The 26,710-nt window shown below is 36.2% G+C and overlaps 1 protein-coding gene across 4 annotated transcripts in view; it reads right to left on the bottom strand.

Annotated features, from left to right (window-relative positions):
• Positions 1 to 26,710, bottom strand: part of LOC145979793 (condensin-2 complex subunit D3-like) — a 183,229-nt gene that overhangs the window by 102,349 nt on the left and 54,170 nt on the right. For all 4 annotated transcript variants that reach the window (XM_083112785.1, XM_083112782.1, XM_083112783.1 and 1 more), the window contains exons 8-10: positions 11,953 to 12,241; positions 9,499 to 9,670; positions 4,698 to 4,888 (exon numbers count right to left, since the gene is read on the bottom strand). In XM_083112785.1, the coding sequence (XP_082968911.1) occupies positions 4,698 to 4,888; positions 9,499 to 9,670; positions 11,953 to 12,241 (652 nt within the window). The remainder of the gene's footprint in view (positions 1 to 4,697; positions 4,889 to 9,498; positions 9,671 to 11,952; positions 12,242 to 26,710) is intronic.

Genomic DNA, 26,710 nt, shown 5'->3' with positions numbered 1-26,710 from the left:
AGCAATTAAAAGGTGACAGAATTACCACATCATCGAAGAAGCTCAAGCTAAATGAAGACACAAGGACTTGGAATCAAGTGGACCTGGCCTTTGGTAAATGTACCACGTAAGATCCCAGCCAACACGACTCTACACAGGGTTTGAACCTATGGCCTCCCAAATGCAAGTCAACTCTCCTATCTCATTGAGTGGTGTTCACTTTGAGTTTAGTTGTTCATTTTAATATTGCTTGTCCACTTATTGTCCAGATATTATTAGAATGGTTAAATCAAGAAGATTTAGGTGGGTAGGCCATGGGAGAGGAAAGAAGAATTTACAGTATTCTTGTTGGGAAACCTGATGGTAAGAGGCCTGTAGAAAGACCAATATGAAGATTGAGGCATAACGTTGAGATGGACCTAAAAGAAATCAGTAAGGATAGAAAGAATTGGATAGATGTTGCCAGGATAAGTACAGATGGAAGGCTTGTGTTGCTGCAGCCATAAACCTTTGGGTTTATGTAGGCTAGAGAGTTAGTTAATTAGTTAGTCCACGTCTTTAAATAAATGATGACAATGAGGGCCAACACTGATTGGATTAAACTGATGAGGAGACATGTACAAAGAAACACTCAAGGCCAAATCTCAAACCTAAACCACAAAGGCGGCGAACTCAATGATTTCAAAGTGCCACAGAGATATCTAATGCTACACTTCTAAATATTTCAAAAATCATAGTAATTGTATTCCACCTGCATAAGTTATTCAGAAATTTTACTGACAAACAAAAATATAGCATAAAGAAATTGGATGGTGGTGAATAAATGGAAATCAGCAGTCTGAAAATACTGGTTCAAGAAATATTCCAACATTTTGAAAGTTCACTGCACATGTGCCGGATGGTTGGACATGCATGAGGCAATCCACTAACGATTTTCAGAAAAAAAAAAATTGTTGAAGCTTGATGTATTACCATTTTTACAAAACAGCTGACAAATAGAAACAAGGAAGACATTAAAGACAAACGATTAAGCATTATTAAAGCTAATATTTGTAACATCTTTCATGATTTTCAACCCACAAAAAGAAATGAAACATAGTAATTGTCATGAAAATCTTCAGTAATTTAAATGTAAATTAAAATTCAACATTGTAAAAGTTTTTGACCATTTATTGTTAATTGGCAACTTCAAAATGTGTGGGGATGGGCTGATACAGATATAAAATATACTGAAACCGATAATGGATATTCTACCGATATAGATAAAATCCCAAATGATCCTTGACGACCTTGATCCCTTTAATAAATGTTATGTTACAAGATTACTGCAGCCTGCCCCCGTGGCAGAATGGTTAGCACATCGTGCTATGACGCCAGGGTTCCCAGGTTCGAATCCTGGCCTGGGCATGGATGTCTGTGGGTGTCCATTCATCAATTTCATCATATCATTACTCATCTACATCTTTGCAAATTAGCCAAAAGTGGAACAAGAAGCGAAGTGAAATAAATCAAATCAATCAATCAAGATGACTGCAATGCAAAAAAGAGCTGCATATTTAGTCATTTACTTTTCTATAAAATATGGACTGGAGACTATATGTTATATCCATATAAATTATAACAAAATGGCAGGCTATTGCACTAATTGTAAGATATTTATAGATATATTGGATCGGTAAAATCATCAGCAAATAAACTGATAAACCGATACGGCTATGCTGATACTGATTAATTTGTCCCCTCCCTAACTGTTTAGTCACCATAAAGAAAAAGTATTGTTTTAGTGAGTGCAATATGAATGTTACTACCCAGACAATCTGTAAGCATTAGAACTATTTTGCATGTGATAATCAGAACATTCCATTCTTTCATGCAATACTATTGCAAATTATTGAAAATTATGCATTTTGAAGACCTGGCAAGATACTCAAACTCCATTTAGAGCCACTATCAGATGCTTCCTGATTCAGATGGCATTAGTATCAGATCAGTTCTAGTATGTACAACTGATTCAATCTTCATAGATCTAAGATCAATGGTTACACACAAGACCGACTCTGACAGTTTAAGAATCTGTTAGGGTATATCCTAAAGTTCATTTTCAAATGACAATTTCATAATTGTTTTCCTTAAATGTTTCTAAGAAATGAAGCAAGATATATGGCATTTTTTCTTACAAACTGAAAGTAAGGCTGGAAATATTGGGGCATGCAGTTTATCTTCATACTTACCTCAAGGATATTAAATAAGCATTTTTATAAAACAAACTCAAATTGAACAAACACTACAAGACAAAAGAAACAGCATTGACTGCTGAAAAAAGGAATATTTCAGCAATTATTTACTTCATTGGATTTAGTACTGTTGACATGCTTAAGTATTAACTTGTTTACAAAATCAATTTTACTTGCTTTCCGAGCATCATCAGAAAACTAAATTCAAAGATGAAACAGTCTTTCAGAGCTATGGCCTCAAATCAAGGGATTTTCACTGCATCATGCATGCTCAGGGCATTCAAGTCCCATCACAGCTGTTTCTAGAACTCAGTCTTGTACTATTTATTATTAAGTAGCTCCCAATCTCGTAACAATCATGTGTTAACAATGAAATTTGAGGGTTCTCACTGGGAATCAAGCCCAAGATAGCAAGCACACAACAAAAATAAAATAAAAATTCTATCAAAGCAAATTATTTCGGTGGAAAGAACAGAATCAAATTTTATATATTAACTTGCATTGCCAGATTTTTTTTTAAAAAAAAGTGATGTGTGACTCATCTCAGTTCTACATTTCAACCTGAATTAGCCAAGGTCAGGCAAATATGCCTCAATAAGATGATAACTTCCATTTTATATAAGACGTAAGCTAGTTACTAAAGATATATCTGCGAAACTTACTTGTAAATGTTCTATTAACCAGCGCCCCTAGCAGTAAGCGAGGAAACAACAGGAACCAGATATCAACCCAACAGTAAAGGATCGAGTTCCCAAGTGGATGGTGGCAGAGGCCACCAAAATTAATACAACATTTACAAGTAAGTTTCACAGATATATCTTTAGTAACTCGCTTACATCTTATATTATCAACCACGTTGTTTATTCCCCTCAACATGAATTCCATTTTATGATTATGAAGAAAAGTGCGATAACTTGAATTACTGCTAAGATCTTTAAAAAAACTTTTGTGATCAATGCTCATGTGAGCTTTATGAAGTTGCAAGAAAAACAGCAAAATCAATTACAAAGTTCTTTGTAAGTATGAGTGAACGAGTGAAATTTGATTATCCACATGTTTGTCTAATAGTGTTTCTTTAATTTGAATCAGAAATTATGTAAGAATTAACAAGCAATGAAGAATGAAAAAAATACTTTCATAATAATGCTGATATCTCACTGAAACAAATAAAAACAACAGTGACTTTTAAGGTAAGGCAAATGGTAAAAAAATGTTTACAACATACGTGCTGTTACAAACTTGTAAAAATAACACACTAGTATCTTTGCAATGTGATATTATCAAACCAAAACAAGCACAAAATGAAATACACTAACAAGCAAAAATAAAGTTACCAATACTAATTTCAAAATCTTTATGAAAGTGCCACATGCTGTTCTCTTGTGTCAAAAGTACATCTGAATTACAGTTTTAGTGTATGGAATAACTGCTTGAAAATATGTACCCCATTCATTCTTCCGTATTCACAATATGTACAGTAAATATCAATAAAGTCACCTGTATCCCACATAATGTACATACAGGGTGTTTCTGTGACTTTGATTCAAACTAGCAGGGTAGATGGAGACTGACCCAAGTACCAATATGAGAAGAAACGCTGGCCCGAAAATATGTCGTTAAAAATTTCTAAGTCAAACTAGTTTGGGCTGCGTATGACAGTGGAATGAGAAGACAACTGAAAGTTGCAGATTGTAGATTAAATATGGACATTACTAAATTGTATCGTAGCACTCTGCGACGAAAACGTTACAGTAGTTGTTCAAAATAATGGCATGACAGAGTCACAATAAGTTGTCTTGCATCTGCTCTAACATCCCTGGAGTCATTCCGATGATATCACAGGCAGAGGATTCTTGTCAGGAGGGGATGCAAGGGTGCCCCTCAGCTCCCCACCCAATCGTCAGCCAGTGCACCCTCTATGTCGTATTACATCTATAAGCCGCATCTTTCAGTTGTCTTCTTATTCCACTGTCAAACACAGTCCCAATTTGGCTTATAACTTTTTAAAGATGCATATCCAGACCAGGGTTCTTTATCTCATATTGGTACTTAGGTTAATCTCCATCCACCCTGCCAGTTTCAATCAACGTCACTGAAACACCCTCTATTAGGGGTGTATGAATCTGAATTATTCAAATCCTGGATTCAGCATCCAAACCTCAGATCTGATATCCAAATCTTCCATTATCTGAACCCATTGAGATCCAATATCGAAATCTGCCCATCCTCAATACATACATAAGAAAAGTTATTCCATAGCTACACCACACCACCACCACTTCCAAACAGGACAGTTGAAAAAGATATTTCATGATCAAAACCAAAAAAAGTGAAAACAAAGGTTAAAAAAATATGTATGCATCACAAATTAATGAAGACAAAAAAAATTCAGTTGTGCTGAAAAACATGGTGTTGAAAACAATACATATTATCAAAATATTATCCACAACATTAGCCACGATCCACATTTTAAATTTCACTTACCTCCGAGATGATGGTTCTCTTTGCTGTGGATAGTAACACCGCAGCCATACCATCTTGATCTACTGGTTCTTCTTCCGTACGAGTGCGTAGAGATGATAACCGAATCTCCTCACTCGAAAGAACAGCCAGAGCATCCTTTAGTAATGGTTGACCAGGCCCAGACAATGTCACGCTACTATCATCTACTCCACCTGCAACAAACATAGTTTGTTTGAAAACAGTGATTGTGCTTTCTTTCAACATTACGTATTACCAAATCTCATCACAGACACACATACACACATAAATATATTAACAATATATAGGGTCTGTGTGATTCCAAAGCATTCAAAAAATCTAATTCAATAACTCAACTCAATTAAACATAATAATATATTTAAAATATTTAATTTAAGGAGCACAGTTTACATTTGCCATTTCATTAACTCAGACTCAAAATACACATACAAACACAAGTCACAAATGTTACGGGATATACTAATCTACGAAAAAGTGTTAATTGCACCAGAATTTCAAACAGATTTAACTAATGAACTTCAAGATATCTTATCGTGCAATAATCTTCCATCTGTCAGGTAGATTGTTCTGCAAAGGACACTAACAAAGTGAACAGATTGAGAGAATTCTGTTCTATTTTCCATGCATATTTTTTTCCCCTTCCTCGATAAAAATAAAAGGTAAACTGAGAGAAACTTGCCTCAGGGCATTTATAAATAAGTATAAATTCAATGGAATTTGGATTAATGAAAGTTTTAATTTATTTACACGACTACGGGAAAAACTTCATGCAGAATTCATGCAGAATTCCCAGGAACCAATAATTCACGTATAATTCCCAGAATTCAAGGAATTCCCGGTGAGTACCCACCCTGATTAAGAAAAGGTGAGACAGATTTTTTCCTGGCTTGGCAACACTGCCTATGGTTTCGGCACTAGTCACGTCATGTAGGATGACTCATTCTGTTTCGATAGCAAGTTGTCACGTTGCGAAACCACGTTAGTGACCAGCTGTGTTGATTTACGTGGAACGTGTGTCGTTTACCTCTCCAGGTTTTTGTGTATAACATTGCTTTTTGTGATGAGTATTCAAGATGTACAGCGACATGCCATAAAATTTTGTTGGCGTTTAGGGAAAAGTGATGTGGAAACATATGCAATGTTTCAACAGGCATATGCCGATCAAGACAGACTGAGTAGAGCCACAGTGTACCGATGGCACAAGTGGTTCGAAGATGGGTGCAAATCAGGCACTTTGCTACCGCATCCTGGACAAAGACCGTCCGTGATTAATGAGATGCTAGTGAATACTGTTGCAGCAATTATTCATGATGATAGGCATATGCCTGTGTGAGCGCTAAGTGCACATTTGGGCATATCAAAGGACACAGTCCACCGAATTTTGCATGATCATTTGAAAATGAAGAACGTTTGCTCCGCATGGGTACCGCATTTTCTTACAGCAGAACAGATGCAGCAGCGTGTGGATGTTTGCACCCAGTGGAAGATGATCCCCTCATTCTGGATCGAATCATAACTGCCAATGAAACATGGATCCATTACTTTGACTCGCGTACAAAACAAGAAAGCAGCACATGGAAGTCGCCACAGTCGCCTCGCAAGAAGAAAGTGCGGCAACAAAAGAGCGCAGGTAAGGTGATGCTAATTGCATTTTGGGATCGAAGAGGTATGATGTACCAACACATTGTCCCTCCTGGGCAAACGGTGAATGCAGGGTATTACCAAGGAGTCATTGAAACTCTGCACCAGCACGTAGCAATAAAAAGGCCCATTTGAAGAACTCCTTCATATTGCACCACGATAACGCACACCCGCATACCACGCGGGCTTTTCAGGATTACGCGACGAAAAGAAAAATAGAAATTTTCCCGCATCCAGGATTCAACCCAGACCTTGCACCCTGCGACTTTTGGCTATTTCCACTTTTAAAGGCCGCTTTACGTGGTCGTCATTTCATGACGAACAAAGAAGTGATCACCGCAGCGCAAGTTTTCTTCAGTTCGCTACCTGACGATGAATTTTCAAAGACATTCACAAAGTGGCAGGAGCGTATGGATGCTTGCTTAGCTGTCAATGGTGTTTAATTTTGAAAAAGATGTACGTCTACTCGACATGGCTGATTCTGAATAAAACATTTCTGGTTTGTAATTTTTTGTTTCATTTTAATGATTCTTGGAGGGGTCCATGTACATGCTTGTCTTTTAACTGCTATGCAGTCACGACTTTTTGACCTATTGTGCTCATTTTGGTCTCAATTGGCAGCTAATGAATCAAATTTTCACGCTGGAACATTTGCTAGCCAATGTAGGTCGCTGTTTTCCTATACAGGAATTAATCTCACCATCTCTGCGACAGCCTTTGTAAAATTCGGGATTTCCTACTACTCTCAATCTGCAATACCTGATTAAGCAAACATAAAGTTTATAAAAATGAATGTATTAGTTTTCGTGAGTGTTTACCTTCAGTGCATTTGATATTTTCTCATCAATTACAGAAGTACAATTTTGTTCTCTATCTAGTATTCACCAGGGAAGAGCACATTTTATTTGATTTGACTTTTGTTATTTAACATCATTTTTCTGGCACTTTTGGCCAATCATAACGATGACAATAAGTGATGATATGATGGGATTGATGAAAAGACACCGACAAATAACACCCACATACTGGCCAGGGGATTCAAACACTTTGCACTCCAAGTAGTGGTCTGACAACTTACTAAAATTTAGCTTTTAGGTAGGGATGTAACGAAGGTGAAAATTTACCGATGCCGATGTACTCACCAATAATTTTTGGAACCGATTGTGATTCATACGATTATTCAACAGAAATGGGATGATATTTTCAGCATGACAAAAATACATTTGCTATGTACATTTCTATTGAAAATCAATGGATAAAAGAAAGGAGGGCCAATAGGGCTAAATAAAGAGCAAAGAAGGAGAAAGGAAATGCTCATTACACAGTGAAAAAATTGGAATTTTCTCAGACTTTATCGAAGCATCTGCAGACAGGTCTCCAACTTCGGGTTCAGTCTTTCTCCTAACACTGAAGATGCAGCAAAAGTCTGAGAAAATTCCAATTTTTTTCACTATCTGGTGAATGTTTCCTTTCTCCCTCTATTGAATATCATATGTATATACATATATATTCTCAAGAGATGCAAATGTACATTTGCATCTAAAACAAGTGGTTATGTGAACCTTTAAGAAGAACATAGATTCTCAAGAGATTTAACATTGGTACACAAACAGTTCTTTGAAATGCAAAATAAATTCTTGTTCTTAATGTTGTAAATTTAATGCTGGCAGATTCAACTTCAGAAACACGAGTTTTCGAAGGCCTTCTGGAAGTAACCTACTTCTTCTCTTATTGCAAATCTGTACAGCAATACACTGAATACTGATGCAGCAGGTATGCCCAAGTATTTTCTCACCACTTGCTTCAGGTTCGGAAACTCACTTTTGAATTTCCAATACAACAGCGGATCCTGGTCACGTGGACTAGTTGGTTCAGCAATGTACCGTTTTATTTCTGATTTTGAGGTAGGTTCATCCTCTGAATGACAGTTTGCATACAAAAACTCTACAAATGATGAATCATAACCTAATTTTCAATAAATCTTACAAAATTAAAATTTAAAACTTATTAGAAAGTAAAACTGTAGTATTATCTGTACTGGTTTAAATATCAGATTTTTGCTGATGTCGATACCGATATGTCAATTTCTGCTGATTGTCATACATCTGTAATCAGCTTTGGCACATCCCTACTTTTAGGGAATATTCCTGACATTAGATGCTCCTTTCCCTTCATTAACTAGTCTATTAACCTTTTAAAAGAAATTTTAAAATCCTTTCCATTGTTGGATTCAATTGAAATTTTACACAGTTTATTTGCTGATGAATGGCATTAGTTGATGGGGTGTCTTCGATATAAATTTAAAAGTTGTAAAATAAGGGTCACCCTAGTTTTTGTACCTCACATAACTAAAAAAAAATTGCACTCAACCATTTATATTTCATTGATATAATTTTTTGTTCATGGGCTGCCATATTGTAGAAAAATACTTTATAACTGAGAGAATAAGGGAAACATAGATTGCAGATTAAACTCTCCCATCCCTACTGTTTCAGCTTCATTTTTTAATAAACTCCTCTACTTCATGTATCTGTCGCTGATATTGGAACAATTTTACATACTATAGATAGTTCATTTAGGTACTCACGTATTTCACGAAGCTGTTTTAAGTAATTTTCTATTAATTTCGGTAGCCACTGCCACCATCCTCGTTGGAATTTGTTGTGTTGTGTATTGGCGCGTTTCTGCTGTTTCTGGTGCTAACTGCTTCAGTAAAGGAAGCCAGGCGTGGTGTGCCTGACCACTATCTATATTATGGCACGCCATCATGCACTACAACCATGAACTCAACATAGATAGTGGTCAGGTACACCTAGCCTGGCTTCCTTTACTGAAGCAATTAGCACCAGAAACAGCAGACGACACATACGTAGACATACAGGCGACAACAGCACACCTAGCGGTGACTTGGGAAGAAACAGCAGAAATGCACCAAGCAACAACACAACAAATGCCAACGAGGATGGTGGCAGTGGCTACCGAAATTAATGGAAAATTACTTAAAACAGCTTAGCAGAAAATGTGAGTACCTGAATTATCTATTATCGCATCTCTCATTCCCATAGTATGACAATGAAATAGATAGTTAGTGAAATACCTTATGCCATAAACTAAGACATTCAAATCGAATAACTGCACATACCTAAAACATCCTTGCACAGATTGTATGTCGTCTGGAAACGGTGTTCGTCTTTCATATGTTCAAGCATGAACCTATAGAGGTACATTCTTTCTTTCTGCTTGTCACTTCCTTCGAGCGAAAATACTTGCTTCTCCCTTGGAGACAACTTAAATCTGTTGTACGTCCTGTGGTCCTACAAAGCAAATAAATTACTGTTAAGGTACACTTTTAAAAAAATACCCTCTCTGTACAACCTGCTTCCTGTAAACATGTTTGACTTTCCTTATAAGAGGAACCACAGAAATGGAGTCCGAAAAAAAGTGAGCATGTGATTGTAAACATAGTGTGGAACCACGATTTTACGTTTTTCAGGGGTAAAGATGAAGAAACTTAAAATTCAAAATCTGAGAAGATAAAGTCAAGGTTCCACTGTATTTGTTAGGGGAATTAAAGGTAAGGCTATGCGAATACCGATAAAAATGCATGCTGATACCCGGCAGTGTCCGTAACTGTACGAACAACTTTTTTTATATTTCTTTTACAAAATAGCCTCCAGTGCTAGATCTTTAACACTACTTTCTAATAACAACAGACAATGTTTTTTTTCATAAGCGAACAAAGACTATGTTCAAATAATGAAAATATTATGAAAGAAGATAAACTTTACAAGATAAGGAGGGAAAATTATTTTAACACAAATAGAATGAACCGAATTAAAACACAGGTTACAAGAAACCTAATGGAAACAGGAAAAATTGACGAAGATGACAAAGATGCAGTGAAATTGAAACTTAAGTAAACACAGTCATCATCTCCATGTAAAAATGTAGTTTAGACTATCTTACCAATACACAGTGATATATGAAAATGAAATAGTGTGGGCTAAAACAACCATGTGGGTATTTTACATGTATGTCTCTACAATTATTGTCACATTAAAATAAAATTCTACGCTTGAGAATAGCATGCAGAAAATGAAAAATTTACTTAGCAGTAGACCGCTAGATCCCGAAGAGGAAAATGACTTCCCTTTTACTTCGGCATGTACCATAAAAGTACATAAAGAAAGGTCGTCTGTAAAAGACTTGAACAAGTACAAGCGAGTGTAAGTGATAGCATGCAATACTCCAGTCCTCGGTTCGAATCCTAGCCTGAGCATAGGTGTTCTTTGTAAGGATCACTTTCATCAATTTCATCACATCATCACCCATCTTCATCTTTGCAATTAGTGGCAGAGAAGCAAAGTACGAGGCATATTTTAAAAGTAAGTTCTGTTTTGAAATTAGGCTGCTGTAGCCCTGCATGTTTCGCACATGCACGCTGAGGACTTGCATGTATGGGCTTGCCACAGACGGCAGTATGCAACCGTTCGTCCGAGTAGACAGTTGTTCAGGTGTGGTTACAATGCCTCAGACGATTGAAAGTCCCACGGAATATGAACTACGCCCTGTCATTCGTTTTCTAAGTGCAAGAGACGTGAAAGCGGCCGAAATCCATCGGCAGATTGCAGGAGTGTATAGACACAACGGCATGAGCGATAGCATGGTAAGAAGATGGGTGAGGGCATTTAAAGATAGTCGTACAAACATGCATGACGAGGGACGAAGTGGCCGACCATCCATCATTAACGATGACCTGGTGCAGCAGGTTGATGAAAAAGTACGCGAAAACAGACGCTTTAAGATTTCATCTCTATCTACGGAGTTTCCAGAAGTGTTCTGTCATACCTTGAATAAACTGTGTCATACAATCCAAAACAAAAGGTGTGACATGCTCAGTAAAGGGATCGTATTGCTTCACGACAATGCTCGTGTGCATTGAACCCAAGATCACATCGTGTCATTAGGTTGGGAACAAATTGATCATCCTCCCTATAGCCCTGACCTAGCACCCAGTGACTATCACTTGTTCCTGCACTTAAAGAAGCACCTTGCCAGTCAGCGCTTTAACGCAGATGACGATGTGAAAATGGCCGTGCAGCAGTGGTTATCACATCAGGCAGCCAATTATATGAAGATGGCGTTCAGAAGCTGCCTGTACGATACGATAAGTGCCTTAATGTAGGTGGCAATTATGTTGAAAAGTAGATGTTGGCCCAGGCTTTCATGTAAAAATAAAATTATTACATGTGTCCTTGTGTTTATGTAATATCAAAACGGAACATACTTTAAAAATATGCCTTGTAAAATAAACTAAATAAATCAATTTCAGCAAGTCTCCAAATGCAATGGTCATTTTCCCCAGACTGCAAAAAATTAAATGTTGATTCATTTGCTTTATTTTACTTTGCTTTTTGTGCCACTTTTGGGATGGGGATGAGTGATGACATGATGAAATTGATGAATGGACACTCACAAACATCCATGAGCAGGATGGGATGCGAACCCAGGACCCCTGGCATCGTAGCACGATGTGCTAACCACTCTGCCACAGGGGCAAGCAAAACTGCATGTTATTAGGAGTAAAAGAACTTACCATGTATCCATTAAAGTAGAATAAACTTTCCACAAAATGATGGTACATTATATTACTTTGCTTCTTCAGTAGACGCTCCGTCAAGTAAAACATTGCCATATCTTGAATGGACTTTTTGTCATCACAAAGCGATTGCAGAATGTGGAAAAAGAAAGCTCCTCTCATTTTCACATAATCTTCTTGCAGCAGCTGTACAAGTAGCACCAATGCCTCCTTTCTCACAGATTCGTTTCTATCCTTCAGGCAAATTGCCATTTGAGGTACAAAGGGATCGACTATTGCTGTATACCTGTTTGAAACCACAAATAAATTAGGAACATGCAAGATTCTTGGATATATCCTTAGATCATAAAGTTCAGTTAATGATTAGTCGGAATTAACCAATATGAAATTTTAGACATAAAATTTGACATTACCGATAACCAATATTTTACTGAGCTGATATCAATATCAATAAGATCAACATGAAAGTATCCACTAAGAACCTGAATACTTCATTCATGACTTTAACACTCAGTGGAATGGCCTCTAAATATTGTGTTTTTCCATGCAAACTGAACTTTCTGCTTTTATTAAAACAGTTACAGAAAATATGTTTCTACATTTCTTATTATTTACTTCTGAAATCTTCAAGACATCCTCTTTCCATACATATATCAAATGTTGCATTTTATATAAATTTTTACACATTTATGAATGTAATATTTTTTTAAACAAAAATGCAACACTGAAATAAAAGTTATAAAAAACATATTTTCAATATCTAATAAGAAATAATTAATAAAAAATAACCTAATAAATTCCTCTTCAGATTCGAAATCATCACAAACTTTGAAATTGAAAGTAGAATCCTCATAAAGAAATCAAAACATGTGGATATAATTTTTCCGTGCAAGCCTCAAGAACATAAGCAGAAGCACAATGTAATTTGACATAAGTACAAGTAAAAAATTAGCAATGAAGAAAATAATAAACACACATCATCTAGAGGCTGAAATTTGAAAAGTATGAGGGCAACTTTCCTTGTAGTGGCAACACTATCGGTACAGGTTTGTCAGTTGTTGCTGAGACAAAAGACGATCGGATCTTGTTAAGGCTTGTACTACGGATCGTATGTAGACATTTGGTGCTGAATAGTACTGTTTTGTGGTAGTTAGAAGACGTTAAAGTGAAGTGTGTGTATAATAATGCCCTGAACAATGTTCACGCGTGAAGAACAGCAAATATTCATCAAATTTCAGGTTGCATGTGTAAGGAATGCACGGCAAATTCACAAGGGCTTACAACATGATGAGGAAGTGCATATTACTCGCTATTGAATACAAAATAAATACGTAATATAGTATTAAAACTTTTCAAACTTACGTGAGTGAGTATATGTTAATCCGGACGACCTTTCGGAGGTAAATACTTCCTCCTTCTTCAGGTCTAACTAGATATCTAGACACCAGACATGGTGTCACGTGAAATAGTGTTAAATAGTAATATGGTTAAAGGAATCGATAAAAACCACTTAAAAATCCTGGTGATTAAAATCGTAAAAATCTCATTCCAGGTGAAATGTTCTAAAAAATACTCATATTCAAAACTAAAAGACTAAAATCCTGGTGCCCACATGGCAGCCGAGGAACTCCCGTTCACCAGTAACGTGAATTATAACTCCATTAAGCCTTGTTTCCATGATTATGAAAAACTAAATATGCTGACCAAGGCAGTAATTTATTTTATTATAAAACATAAACTAACGTAACGTTTTAACCTTCTAGCAAGGTCTTCTTCAGACTCTGTATCAAGTACAAAAGTAACCAGATACAACAAGAAGGGTAATATATATACACAAACATTACTCCCTCCAGACTATTTAGAAAGTTGTTTGGAACTTTCTAGCAGATGACTTTCACTTTCCAACTTTACTTTCACCTAAAAGGCTAAACACAATTACATCCATATAGAATGTGGTTGGACTTTTTAATCTCACGCTCTTTTCCCTTCATTTTTCTTCCTTCTCCTCTCCTCTTTTTCTCTTGTCCTTTCCACTCTTTCCAACATCTTCTTCCATTCTTTGTTTAACTTCAGTCCCCCATTCCAGTTCATTGTGTCTTCTTCGCCTTTCTTCTCTATTTCCTTGGCTTCCTTCCATTTTCTCACTAGCATTCTCTTCTCCCTTCCTATCTGCTTAGCCTCATCCCACTCTATGTCATGTCCTGTTTCTCTCGTGTGTTTAAATATTGCATTTCTCTCTCTCTTAAGTCGTACATCATCCCTATGTTGTTTCAACCTGTCTTTGAGCCTTTTTTTCGTTTCTCCTATGTACACACTCTGACATTCTTTACATTTCACTTCGTAGATAATCCTCTTCTCTGTTCTCCTTTTTCTTGCTTGCATTCTTCGCTATTCCTGAGATGCTTCTCCCTCCCTTCCTGTAAGTTTTAATTCCCGCTTTCCTAAGCACTTTGCATATCTTTTCTGTGGTCTTCCCCATACTCTTTATTCCAAACCTTCTCTCCTCTTTTTCTTTCTCTTCCAATTCTCCCCCGCCCGTTTTCTTACTTCTTCTGTTTATGTCCAGTCTATCCTGCTTCTCATAGCCATTCTTTTCCAGCTGTTTCCATAGGCTATTTATTTTGCCTTCTTTTTCACATTCTTTCATGCATATTTTCTTGATTCTGTCCTCCATATTCCTAAGATGAATCAAGAAAATATGCATGAAAGAATGTGAAAAAGAAGGCAAAATAAATAGCCTATGGAAACAGCTGGAAAAGAATGGCTATGAGAAGCAGGATAGACTGGACATAAACAGAAGAAGTAAGAAAACGGGCAGGGGAGAATTGGAAGAGAAAGAAAAAGAGGAGAGAAGGTTTGGAATAAGGAGTATGGGGAAGACCACAGAAAAGATATGCAAAGTGCTTAGAAAAGCAGGAATTAAAACTTACAGGAAGGGAGGGAGAAGCATCTTAGGAATAGCGAGGAATGCTAACAAGAAAAAGGAAAACAGAGAAGAGGAAGAAGAAGGGATTATCTACGAAGTAAAATGTAAAGAATGTCAGAGTGTGTACATAGGAGAAACGAAAAAAAGGCTCAAAGACAGGTTGAAACAACATAGGGATGATGTACGACTTAAGAGAGAGAGAAATGCAATATTTAAACATACGAGAGAAACAGGACATGACATAGAGTGGGATGAGGCTAAGCAGATAGGAAGGGAGAAGAGAATGCTAGTGAGAAAATGGAAGGAAGCCAAGGAAATAGAGAAGAAAGGCGAAGAAGACACAATGAACTGGAATGGGGGACTGAAGTTAAACAAAGAATGGAAGAAGATGTTGGAAAGAGTGGAAAGGACAAGAGAAAAAGAGGAGAGGAGAAGGAAGAAAAATGAAGGGAAAAGAGCGTGAGATTAAAAAGTCCAACCACATTCTATATGGATGTAATTGTGTTTAGCCTTTTAGGTGAAAGTAAAGTTGGAAAGTGAAAGTCATCTGCTAGAAAGTTCCAAACAACTTTCTAAATAGTCTGGAGGGAGTAATGTTTGTGTATATATATTACCCTTCTTGTTGTATCTGGTTACTTTTGTACTTGATACAGAGTCTGAAGAAGACCTTGCTAGAAGGTTAAAACGTTACGTTAGTTTATGTTTTATAATAAAATAAATTACTGCCTTGGTCAGCATATTTAGTTTTTCAGTAACGTGAAACGCGTGGGTGGTAATGGTCTACACGCGCAGAGTTGGAGATTACCTCCTCCCCCACGGGACTGATTCCCCTCAACCGCAAAGTCACCAATCCAATGAGAATTCATGTTCTTCCCCTACAACTCTCAAAACTTCAGGGGTGACATGAAAACCCAACTTAGCGTAATTTTTACCAGCATTATCCCATTTTCTAAGGAAATGTATCCACCCATCTACCAAATTACAGTCATCCCTATTGATCTTGTTGATACTTCTTGTGCTGCTTTCATATATGTTCTGGTCCAATTTATTACTACTTTTTCTAATAACTTCCCTTTTTATAATTTTATGCTTGCTCTCAATAACGTGTTCTGCGAGACCGGTTTTTGGGACCCCCTTCTCTGATATCTGTATCATGGTCATTCCATCGAATTCGCATGCTCCTTCCCGTTTGTCCTACATGTTCCCTCCCGCATTCGCATAAAATTTTGTAGACAGCTTTCTGTTCTTCAGGGTCTTCTTTGTTCCCCCTTCCACCTTCCTTGTATTCCGTAAAACATTTCTCAATGCTGCTTTCATTCCACATTTCACACCGTATCCTTTCATTGTTTTTTTCTATTCTTTCAGAAATTCCTTTATAGTAGGGATACAGACAAAGCATGTCCCCGTATTCTGTTCCTCCTTTTTAGCGTCACTATCAGCAATATTAATCAGTTCCTTCCCTACAATTCTCCTCGCTTTCCTTGCAATCCTATCCATCTCCAAGGTCGTATACCCATTCTCTAACTCTTTTGCTGTGGAATTCTCTGGCACACAATATCCCTTGGTTGATTAATTAAATTTGAAAATATTTTTTTTTATAAACAAATAGTTTTCACAATTACATTGCATTATATATGAGAGAGAACTTACAAAAGTCATTCCTTGCACTGGAAAACCATTCTGTAGTCCCTGGTGGTATGATATTAAAAAAATTTGAAATTTTGAAAAAAAACAACATTTTTTTAGAAAGAATAATTTTACAAAATTACATTGCAAAATATGTTATAGATATTATTTTCCTGTAGTTTACGGTTATTACAAGCATAAGAAAACAGTTTCTGTTTGTGACGTTTCAGGAGAAAACACGCTCATTTCATCAGACATAATAACCGTAAACTACAGGAAAATAATTCTACAATGCGTAACGAACCTTAAAGCATGTTAACCAGTTAATCGATGGGGTGATGTAAATTGGTCATCATTCATCCTTGATGAGACCACTCGTCATTAGCATGGCAAGTTATCGCTTGGCAATGCGAAAGGTACAATTTACACTAGGAACTAGACTACAGAAAAGACAATGGTCACTCGTTGGATTTTGCGAACCGTTGAACCTGAATCATGGCTGGGTGTAGGATAATTACCTGTCTATCTGAAGTCTTTAGCTGAATAGAAATAAGCGAAGTCCTCTGTAAGCTTCTCTCCTATGCTGACCAAAGCGTCCTTCCCTTCTCACCTACTGCCTTGCTGATCACCTTCTCTCTCTCAACTCCATTCCAAAAGTCCCCCTACCCTCCGCTTGTCTCACCTCTATATTCCCAGGTCATCGAGCTCTTCCTCAATGCCGAATCGTGTTTATAATAATTGCTACCATGCAAACCGCTGACTCTGTAACCAGAAGTATTACCTGTTTCCTGAATGCTCAGGAGGTCTGCATGGCACAACACAATGCATTGTAAACATGCCTAAGAGGCTTGAGACAGCTGAGAAAAACAAGTTAATGCCCTGGTCAACATGAAGCGTTTAGAGAGACTTAATAAAATAAACATACAATCTTAGGGATTGTTACGTTCGCCCCCGCGGAGAAAAATTTTCCCTTTTGAAAATTTAAAAGTTAAATCGCAAAGCTTGACATGACTCAGGTTCGCCAATTCCATATATTTTCTTAGAAAACCAAATATACAAAATAAATTCACCAAAACATAACTTTCTCTTGCTTGCCGCATCCCGAAAGAAAAAAAAAATTTATTCCCTAAACATGACAATTAAAAATAACAAATTCGTATGTTCATCGGATATAAAAAACAATAATATGTACTATTGTATGACTAGGAATCACAAGAGTTCGTGTAGTTAAGCAATATAACTCTCAATGTACCACATTTGTGTGTGCGTAATGTTTATTATGTAGAATTGTTCGTTACGCGATCAGTCAGTCAATAGTCTGTGATGCCTAGCCACGCGATTTCTACTCTGTGTCGCCAAGCGAGGCACACGGCTGAAGAAGCGTCTTAGCAAGGTAGAACAGAGTTCACAATGTTTGTTTATATTGCCACTCGATATAGACCCTTCAAAGAAACTACAAAACCTTAAAAAGGTGCAAAAGTAAGTAGAAACGTAAGTAGGCATGTAAAACATTGTCACATCTCACTGTTTTTCCTGTGTGAAAGCCTGATTATACCAAAGTTTGCTAATTGCGTAGCCACTTCACTCCTGACATCGTCAAATATATGAACTTATATGAACTTGCACTGGCTATGTTGCACATTCCGATGTATTATTATACAATATTCGATGCATATAATTAGTTACACTGAAAACTGTCGCTGGTAAAAACCTAAATATAGCGTTCAATTTTCTTTTCTACGTTAATCTGTACACTGTATACATATATATGGCTTGGTGAATACCTTTGTATGACTGCACACACAAAAAAAAAAATAATCTTGCAAGTATCTTACCAACTGTCTACTCTGATTGAAAATATCAGAAAATGTCCAAGGTACAATTGTATGTTTTACTATGTACCATGTTGGTGAAACACAATTAACTGTTTGGGAGAAACATTTGCATAAAACTAAAGCATGCTTTCTGAAATGTTTGAAAGTGCTGTAGTTACGTTTGTTATTGCTTGCATGTTCAATTGGATATCCATTGTAAAAGCTTCTTCTTAAAAAAAAATTATGCACTAGTTGATGCTAGCACTGGTCAATTGACACCACTGGCGCTTGTCGCTTCCTTGTAGTATAATGTAAACTTGAATGCATATAAAACTGGTTATCATGCATGGCACGAAACTGAAGATGTGTATAAGGGCTATGGAAAGGTATTGTTTCCCATAATGCATGTTAAATGACCAAATAAATACACATGATAGGAGCTCGCATGTGTATGTGTTGAAAAACACTGTAGCACAATTCGAACCACAATTTTGTAATTATTGTTTGTGACCGAAACTGCTGCTTGTAGAATGTATGTTTTCTCTGCTTCTTCTTCTTTTTGGATTGCTTGTCGTCTTGACTGCATTCGGCCAATGTAAAGGATGTGGTAAATTACCCGTAAAACTTGGGAGATGGGGAAAAATTGTTGTTCGAACTGCAAACAGAGTGGAGGGAAATTATTATCTGCTTCCTTCACTAGGTGTCGTTGATAGTGTATAGTCCGCTATACTGGGAAATTCCTGGTTAATTACATCCTTCCTGTAAAATGTAGTACTTGTAGTATGAGTTAAAATGTCTGCATGTCTCCCTCGTAGAATGGTGATGAATCTTTCTATGTAGTAATAGCCTGTCTGCGAATGTCCGTCATCAAAATGCCCATGGATGGTGTAGGCATTGCTTGTCCACGTCGTTCCGTATAGACAGGTTAGGTTAAAAGGGAAAATTATAATAAAGAAAGGAAATTGCAAAGGATGGGTACATATAATTCACGTTGATGCACAAAAACCAAACTTATTTCCATTGCCTTTTCTTAAAATTAAATTAAATTGCTTCATCAAAATAAAATAAATTAAAATAAATCGATTAAATAATTGCCATAACTCTTTGAAAATAAATAAGGAAAATTTAAATAAAATATCCAACCGTAATTAAAATATTAATATCCATGATTGATGTGTTGCCTTAAACTATTAATTATTACTGTGCTGCTCTGAATGAACCTGTTTAGAAAGCTGATGATGTTTATACAAATAATATGCAAGTACTGATGTTAATAAAACATTCCAAATAATAAATACTAATATAGACATGGGCAAAGGGTTTAAAACTAATTCCTGAAATGAGATGCCCTTACTAATCGATTGATTAAGTTGCTTTAAAGCAAGTTCAAGCGGAGTCCATTGGGGAATAGTGAAATCAGTTAAATTCTTGGGAATATTAAGTAGTAACTCAATTTCCTTCATTTTTACTTGTTCGAAAGCTAAAATTCTTGTATGTAAAATTTGTTGATCCACAATAATCTGTGAAAAATCCTGATAATTAAAAAATATAGATTGCCCTTCGTTAATCTGAATTGATCTATTGGTGTTCAAATTATTATTTAAATTCTGAATAACAATAAATTGACCTGAACCTGATATTAAAATACCATTACGTGTTCTGATAAACTGAAATAATTTATTGTCAGTAATAGACTTCACTTCAAAATTACAAAATGTAGAATTAATAAACAAAAGTAAGTGTTGCAAGCATGTTCTAAATTCTGTTGAAATTATAAAATAAATTATTATGTTGTGAACCCTTAAAATAAATATGTAAAATTTGAGTTGCGCAAAGCAAGCTATTAGAGTGCTAAAAGGTTGCTTTGGCAAGCCTCTAATGGCCTCCTAATAAAAAATAGGCTGGTGCAATTTGCCGTGGTTCAATATAATGCAATATAAGACAAAAAAATCAATAAATGCTACTTCTGAGTTTCGTTGAAACTCCAGGTGGTAACAAATATGGCATCAAGGAATTAAAAGAGTGAAATTCAAATTTGAAACACAATAAAATAATAAAAACTTTCTCAATTTCAAATTTTCTTTAAACAAAAGACATTTAACCACTCAAAACTTCTTGAGTCCGCCGTATACCTCAAATCACTTGGTCGTGTAAACAGACCCGCTGCGGAAAAGTACACTTGACTCATATAAGAATGGTGTGTCAATTCCTTAGGTATGTCGAAAAAAAATAGATAGAGAATAGTTATGCAATATATTAGAATATAAATACAAATTACTAATATTACCTACTGTACTAAAATTAACACTAAGTTAATGAGTAAGAAGTAATGAATTTCATTGCTGCATTGTCAAATAAGGTGCAAATTGGGTAAATGGACTAAATTTCCTAATAATAAATAATAATAATAATAATAAATTCCCAAATTATAACATTTGTGGTAAACCACACTGTTTAAATTTGGAAAGGCTAACGATGCCGTGGCGACTTTTGCTGCACATGCCTGTGCCAATCACCGAGGCTTAGCCTGGCATGTTGCTAACAATTTTGATTACTCTATGTGCATAAAGTGCTAAAAATTGCCCTTTTGTAAAATTTCCCTGATTTTATCAAAATTTCGTTTGACTTTATCCTGATTTAAACCAAATGTACGTCGATTTCCCCAAAAAATTTACTTACTATAAATATATCTATGAAAAACGGGAAAATTTTGCGAGAAAAATGCAAAAATTCGTCTTGTTGTTCCTTTGTAAAATTATTGGTCGTAATTAGTCTGAAGTGCATAAATGCGACGTTTTATGGCAAAAGTTATTTATGTAACAAAAAATATCCCTAACATTGTTGACATGAAGTTCTATCGTGAAAATCAAATCCTGATGGCTATATGCTTAGCTAAACTGGTCCCATAAAATTTTAATGAACGAACGCCACTGGTTCGTTATAAGTCCATGTTAAGTGTTTCTGAGCTTCCAACGTGCTCAAAGTACTCGGGAGAGCTTCAGCTCGGAAAAAAGGAATTCGCTGACACCAGACATTCTAAGTTGTGCAAAGTTTGCATTTTCGTGGTCGCTTGGAAGGACTGAACTAATTTCTCTACATCGACTGCAAGCAAACTCGGAGGCTTGCTGCCGGCGTGTTCGGGCGACATCTTCAGGTACGTTCGGAATAGCGAACGAAAAAATCGTTGCTTTGGGTAACTAGCAAACGTGACAAACCAACATGCGGAGGAGGAAAATGAAGGGCGATGATTCGCTGACGCGCTCAGTGACGCGTGAATGTTTACAAAACTTTAAATTACTACGAACAAGGTTTAGTAAGAGCTGCGAGAATCTAAATAAAGTCAAGGACTTTTAAAATTACGTCATAGATGGGATGGAAAGAGATAAAACTTCGTTGCGCTTGCGACAGCGTGTTTACTGGAACACTTCCGTGCTCGTACAAAAACAAGACTTGGGAAGCTGCTAGCAAAATAAATTACTAATAAACCTTGCATAAAGTATACTCAAACCTAAAAAATGAATTATACTTAAAATATGAATCGTAATGAATATAAAAATTCTAGGCGAACGTGAAGTCGTAAAAAATATGGTCTGTGAAAGATACAATAGGTTCGGAAACCTGAGAATTTGGCTTACTTTCTGCTTTTAAAATGACATTTGAAACTTTCTCGACTTTTACTGGTGACTGATTCGCAAATAAATCGTTAACTTTTACAACAGACTGGACACAGGGTGAAATAGGCAAATCACTTTCCATTTTGCGGCTGTTTTGAACAAATAGGACCCTTGCTTACGGCAAATTTCTGAACTCTATCTTTAACGGATACAATATTCTTCGGCAAATCTAAAATGTCGTCTTTGGTGACTAAAATATTTCTAGATACATCTTGAACTCCTTGTTGTACACTAGGTTGAATAATAACAGTTGGAGGAAGAGGTGGGGGAATTGGTGGCTGACTTGTTTTTAATGGTACCACTTCAACAATCGGTGCAACGTCGTCGTAAATCTGGTCAATGGGCGGTGAATCATTATTAAGTTTGCTTAACTGTAACTCGTTGGTACACTCATGGTCATAAGTAATAGATTTCTTGCGTTGACATTGACAGTAACAAATTATGAAAATTATAAAAATACTAATAATAAATGTTGTTAATAATAAAATTGTAATTATAAGGATAGTCAAAGGACTTGTTCAACAGATAAATAAAATTAGAAGCTTTTACGTATGGAAGAAATCCGTTTAAAATAGCTAAAATCGCAATGATTTTCATGTTGCTTAGGCAATCAAAACAAACAGTTCTTCGAAACTAATACGTACTTTAAGCCTGCCTAGTCTAATTAATAGATAGTTTAACTCAACTTTTAATTATTTCTGACTCTAGGCTCAATTTATCTGCGTAATTTATTTATTTAATATAATTTATTTATTCTCTGAATTTATTAGCACTGTTTAACTTATCTTATTTTAAATTTTACTGCAAACTTATCTTATTTAATTTCAGGTGTTAACTTTATGTTTAAATACTTAAAATCAATCGAACCGTACTGAGGTACAAGGTAAAGGAAAAAATTGAGACTGATTTACTCCTGACTACCTGAAATAAAATAATTATCATTATTTATGCGATCTTTAAATGCATTAAAATACTAACATCACTAAAACTTGAAGAATCTTTTAATTCTCTCTACTCATTCTAAAATATGCTTAGCATATTATTGTGGCAAAGTTAGAAACTAAAACCATTGTGGTTTACTCATAATCATTCTGCGATGGCAGAATGGATTTCCAGGATTTTGGTCTAGATCCAAATCCGAAGGAAAATACTTGTTATAGGGGAGCAAAAAAATCTTGACGTCGACGTCTACATATTCATATAATATAAATATTCTCATAACTGGCGCTTAAAATAAACTTTGCTAATATAATCATATACCTTCTTCTGAAGAGTAACTATAAAATTCTAGTGATGTATTCGCTGAGCTAGTATTATTACATACTGCAAAAAAAACTTTTGTGCCTAAAGCACATTATTAAATAATAAGTCTGCTTTTAATCTTTAATATTATTAGTGCCATTTTATTATAAATTATTATTATGTCACGCGAGTGGATTTAAAATATTAGACCTGTTTCACTTTAATAAATGCCGTAACTTGGAGCAAACTTGCAATATTTATATTTAAGATTTTAAAACAATCTGCATTTTAAAGTTTTTAATATTCGAAGCTACAACGTGCTAAGGATAAATATTCAACTGTCAAACGAAACAATGTTTCGGACAGGAAAAAGATATAAATATATACTAACAAAAAAAATCTCGTTAATATGTGAGAAACGTCCACGCCGTGTAATGCTCTCCTAATTCTCTTCTAGTTATTCAAAATAAGTTGGCTGTGCCTAACTTTGCTTAAAGCATATAAGTATATGTATATCTGTGTACGGATTCATTCTCGTCACTGCTACTTACCTGTGTACGGACATCTCTCGTCACTGCAGCCTATTTATACATCTATTACTTCTCAACTAGAACTTTTAATTAATCGGGTGGTTTATACCCTAAATCACGGTATGCCACTCTAACTATATGCACCTGGCGTAATAGCGGACATAATTGTACAGCGTGTCGAGGAATATAATTAGCGTTTCGTTTCTTTTCATATTAACATAAATTAAAATTTTCAGGCAATGTATGCGTAAGTTAAGGTAACATAAGGCAAGTGACTATCTCGTATAAACTTGACTATCTCCTTAATCCAAGCTCCCTTCAAGAGGTGCTAGGAGACTTCAGTCATTAAGAATATAAATGAGTGGTCCTCGGGGCCTTACTTGTTCCCAAAACTATATATGTATAAAATGTAATATCCTCGTTGCAAAAGTCTTAGCAGTCATAGTTCAAGCATTCTAAATCCTTTACAAGTTACGGTCAGTTTTAAACCAAATTTAAATTAAACTTTTGAGGAAATTCAATTAATAATAATAACAAAAACAAAATATTGACTCAAACAAGCATACTCTGTGCTATGACTCCTTAAAATGCACCATAGTGCTGGTTGACTCTGACTCGGTGGCACTAATTTATTTTCCTCATTCATAAATAACTTTAAATTCCACTTGTAATCCACGTTGTTAATTAATTAAAATGTTAAGGGTAAAAAATCGTTTACTGTAGCTTACTGCATCCTCATAACCAACGTTGTGATAATTTTCGTATCCAAGATAATATAAAAAAAATTCTAAAATCACTGTCAATGCAAGAAATCTTCAAATCTAAATGCCTTTCCCTTATTCCTTATTTAAAATTCTGGATGGTAAAAAATTTCCCAGGTGGGAATTTGTCGTAGCCATGGTACCAGGTTCATGAGTGAACCACAGAGCTACCAGAAGCAGATTGATAGGGAATCGTCCACGGATGTTCCTGGGCCGGCCACATTTTTGATGAAATGGGCCTCCCTAAAATCCGATATCGAACCTTCCGCCACGCGGAATGCCGGACGCTCCTGATACCAAAGCGCCAGCCCGACGTGGGTAACCGCGACAGAGCTAGGGTGCAGGTTCCTCCGCATTCTTACATTTCGCTGATTACCGACCCAAACTTGAAGTCGATAAATTTAATCGAATTCATCCTCATGTTAGACTAAACATCTATCATGGCATATAAAGTCTTCCCCCCTTAACGTTAAAAAAGAACCTTTAAGCCCTATGTATTTTCAAAATTAATTTTGGCAAGGACATACCAAAAAAACTAAACAAGTGAACAAAATTTTGGGGTGGGGTTAAATTTAAAACTGATTGTTGAAACCTCTACTATATAACATTCTATTTTCTCATCGCATTTCCGAGGAAATGGATGAGAAGCCCAAATCTCCACCACGTAACGAGCTATTGGGGTGGGTTTAAATTTAAACTGGCTAACAAACTCTTTTCATTCCTGTAAGAAATGAAAAGGCCCACGTACCTCCACCACGTAACGAACCTTAAAGTTCGTGGGATCTTAAGAGTATCTAGCATGTTAACCAGTTAATCGATGGGGTGATGTAAATTGGTCATCATTCATCCTTGATGAGACCACTCGTCATTAGCATGGCAAGTTATCGCTTGGCAATGCGAAAGGTACAATTTACACTAGGAACTAGACTACAGAAAAGACAATGGTCACTCGTTGGATTTTGCGAACCGTTGAACCTGAATCATGGCTGGGTGTAGGATAATTACCTGTCTATCTGAAGTATTTCGCTGAATAGAAATAAGCGAAGTCCTCTGTAAGCTTCTCTCCTATGCTGACCAAAGCGTCCTTCCCTTCTCACCTACTGCCTTGCTGACCACCTTCTCTCTCTCAATTCCATTCCAAAAGTCCCCCTACCCTCCGCTTGTCTCACCTCTATATTCCCAGGCCATCGAGCTCTTCCTCAATGCCGAATCGTGTTTATTATAATTGCTACCATGCAAACCGCTGACTCTGTAACCAGAAGTATTACCTGTTTCCTGAATGCTCAGGAGGTCTGCATGGCACAACACAATGCATTGTAAACATGCCTAAGAGGCTTGAGACAGCTGAGAAAAACAAGTTAATGCCCTGGTCAACATGAAGCGTTCAGAGAGACTTAATAAAATAAACATACAATCTTAGGGATTGTTACGAATGCAAGCAATGCATACATACAAGAAAAACTATGTTATAGAGAACTTACAAAAGTCATTCTTTGCACTGGCAAATCATTCTGTAGTCCCTGATGGTATGTTATTTCTCAAAACACGGGATGACGCAGAGTGGTGGCTCTCCTGGACACGCTGAACAGTACAAAGATGTTTGCTTCCTCTTACAGTCTTTCTTTCCCTTGAATTTGCACTGTGAGGGTCTCATGGAACAAACACAGCAGTCAGGTCTGTGTGACTTCTCTTCAAATTGTTGGATGAAAAGACGTTCCTTCAGTCGAACTTATGGTAACGTGTCAGATCTTCTTCCTCTCTTAGAAGGCGGTGCTCTATTGTAATTCTCCAGGAGTACCTCAATCACTGCATGGCGAAATTTAGTGCCGGATATTTTCTTCCCTGTAGCCATGATGTAGTTGATACACCCGTTGACAAGGGCCGTTTCAATTAGAAAATACCATAGAACATGATACCACTTGATATTTTTGTGTGTGTATCTATAGTTTGTGGACATCTGGTCAAATTTATCTACCCCATTCATATGTTTATTGTAGTGACCTGCCAGTTTAGGTTTAGGCAGAGTACGATATCCACTTTCACTTGTTTTAGACCGTACTTTCACTAATTCAGTGTCAGTGTTGTGTACAGTAGACATAAGATTTACTCGCCCTGTATCTTGCCAAGTGCAGGTAATAATGTTCTTTTCAGCATTCACCCAAAACTTAGGATCATCACCTTT

The sequence above is a fragment of the Lepisma saccharinum genome, chromosome 26, assembly GCF_977018435.1.
Source record: "Lepisma saccharinum chromosome 26, izLepSacc3.1, whole genome shotgun sequence".
In the NCBI taxonomy this organism is placed as follows: Eukaryota; Metazoa; Arthropoda; class Insecta; order Zygentoma; family Lepismatidae; genus Lepisma; species Lepisma saccharinum.
This window is presented reverse-complemented; position numbering and strand designations above follow the sequence as displayed.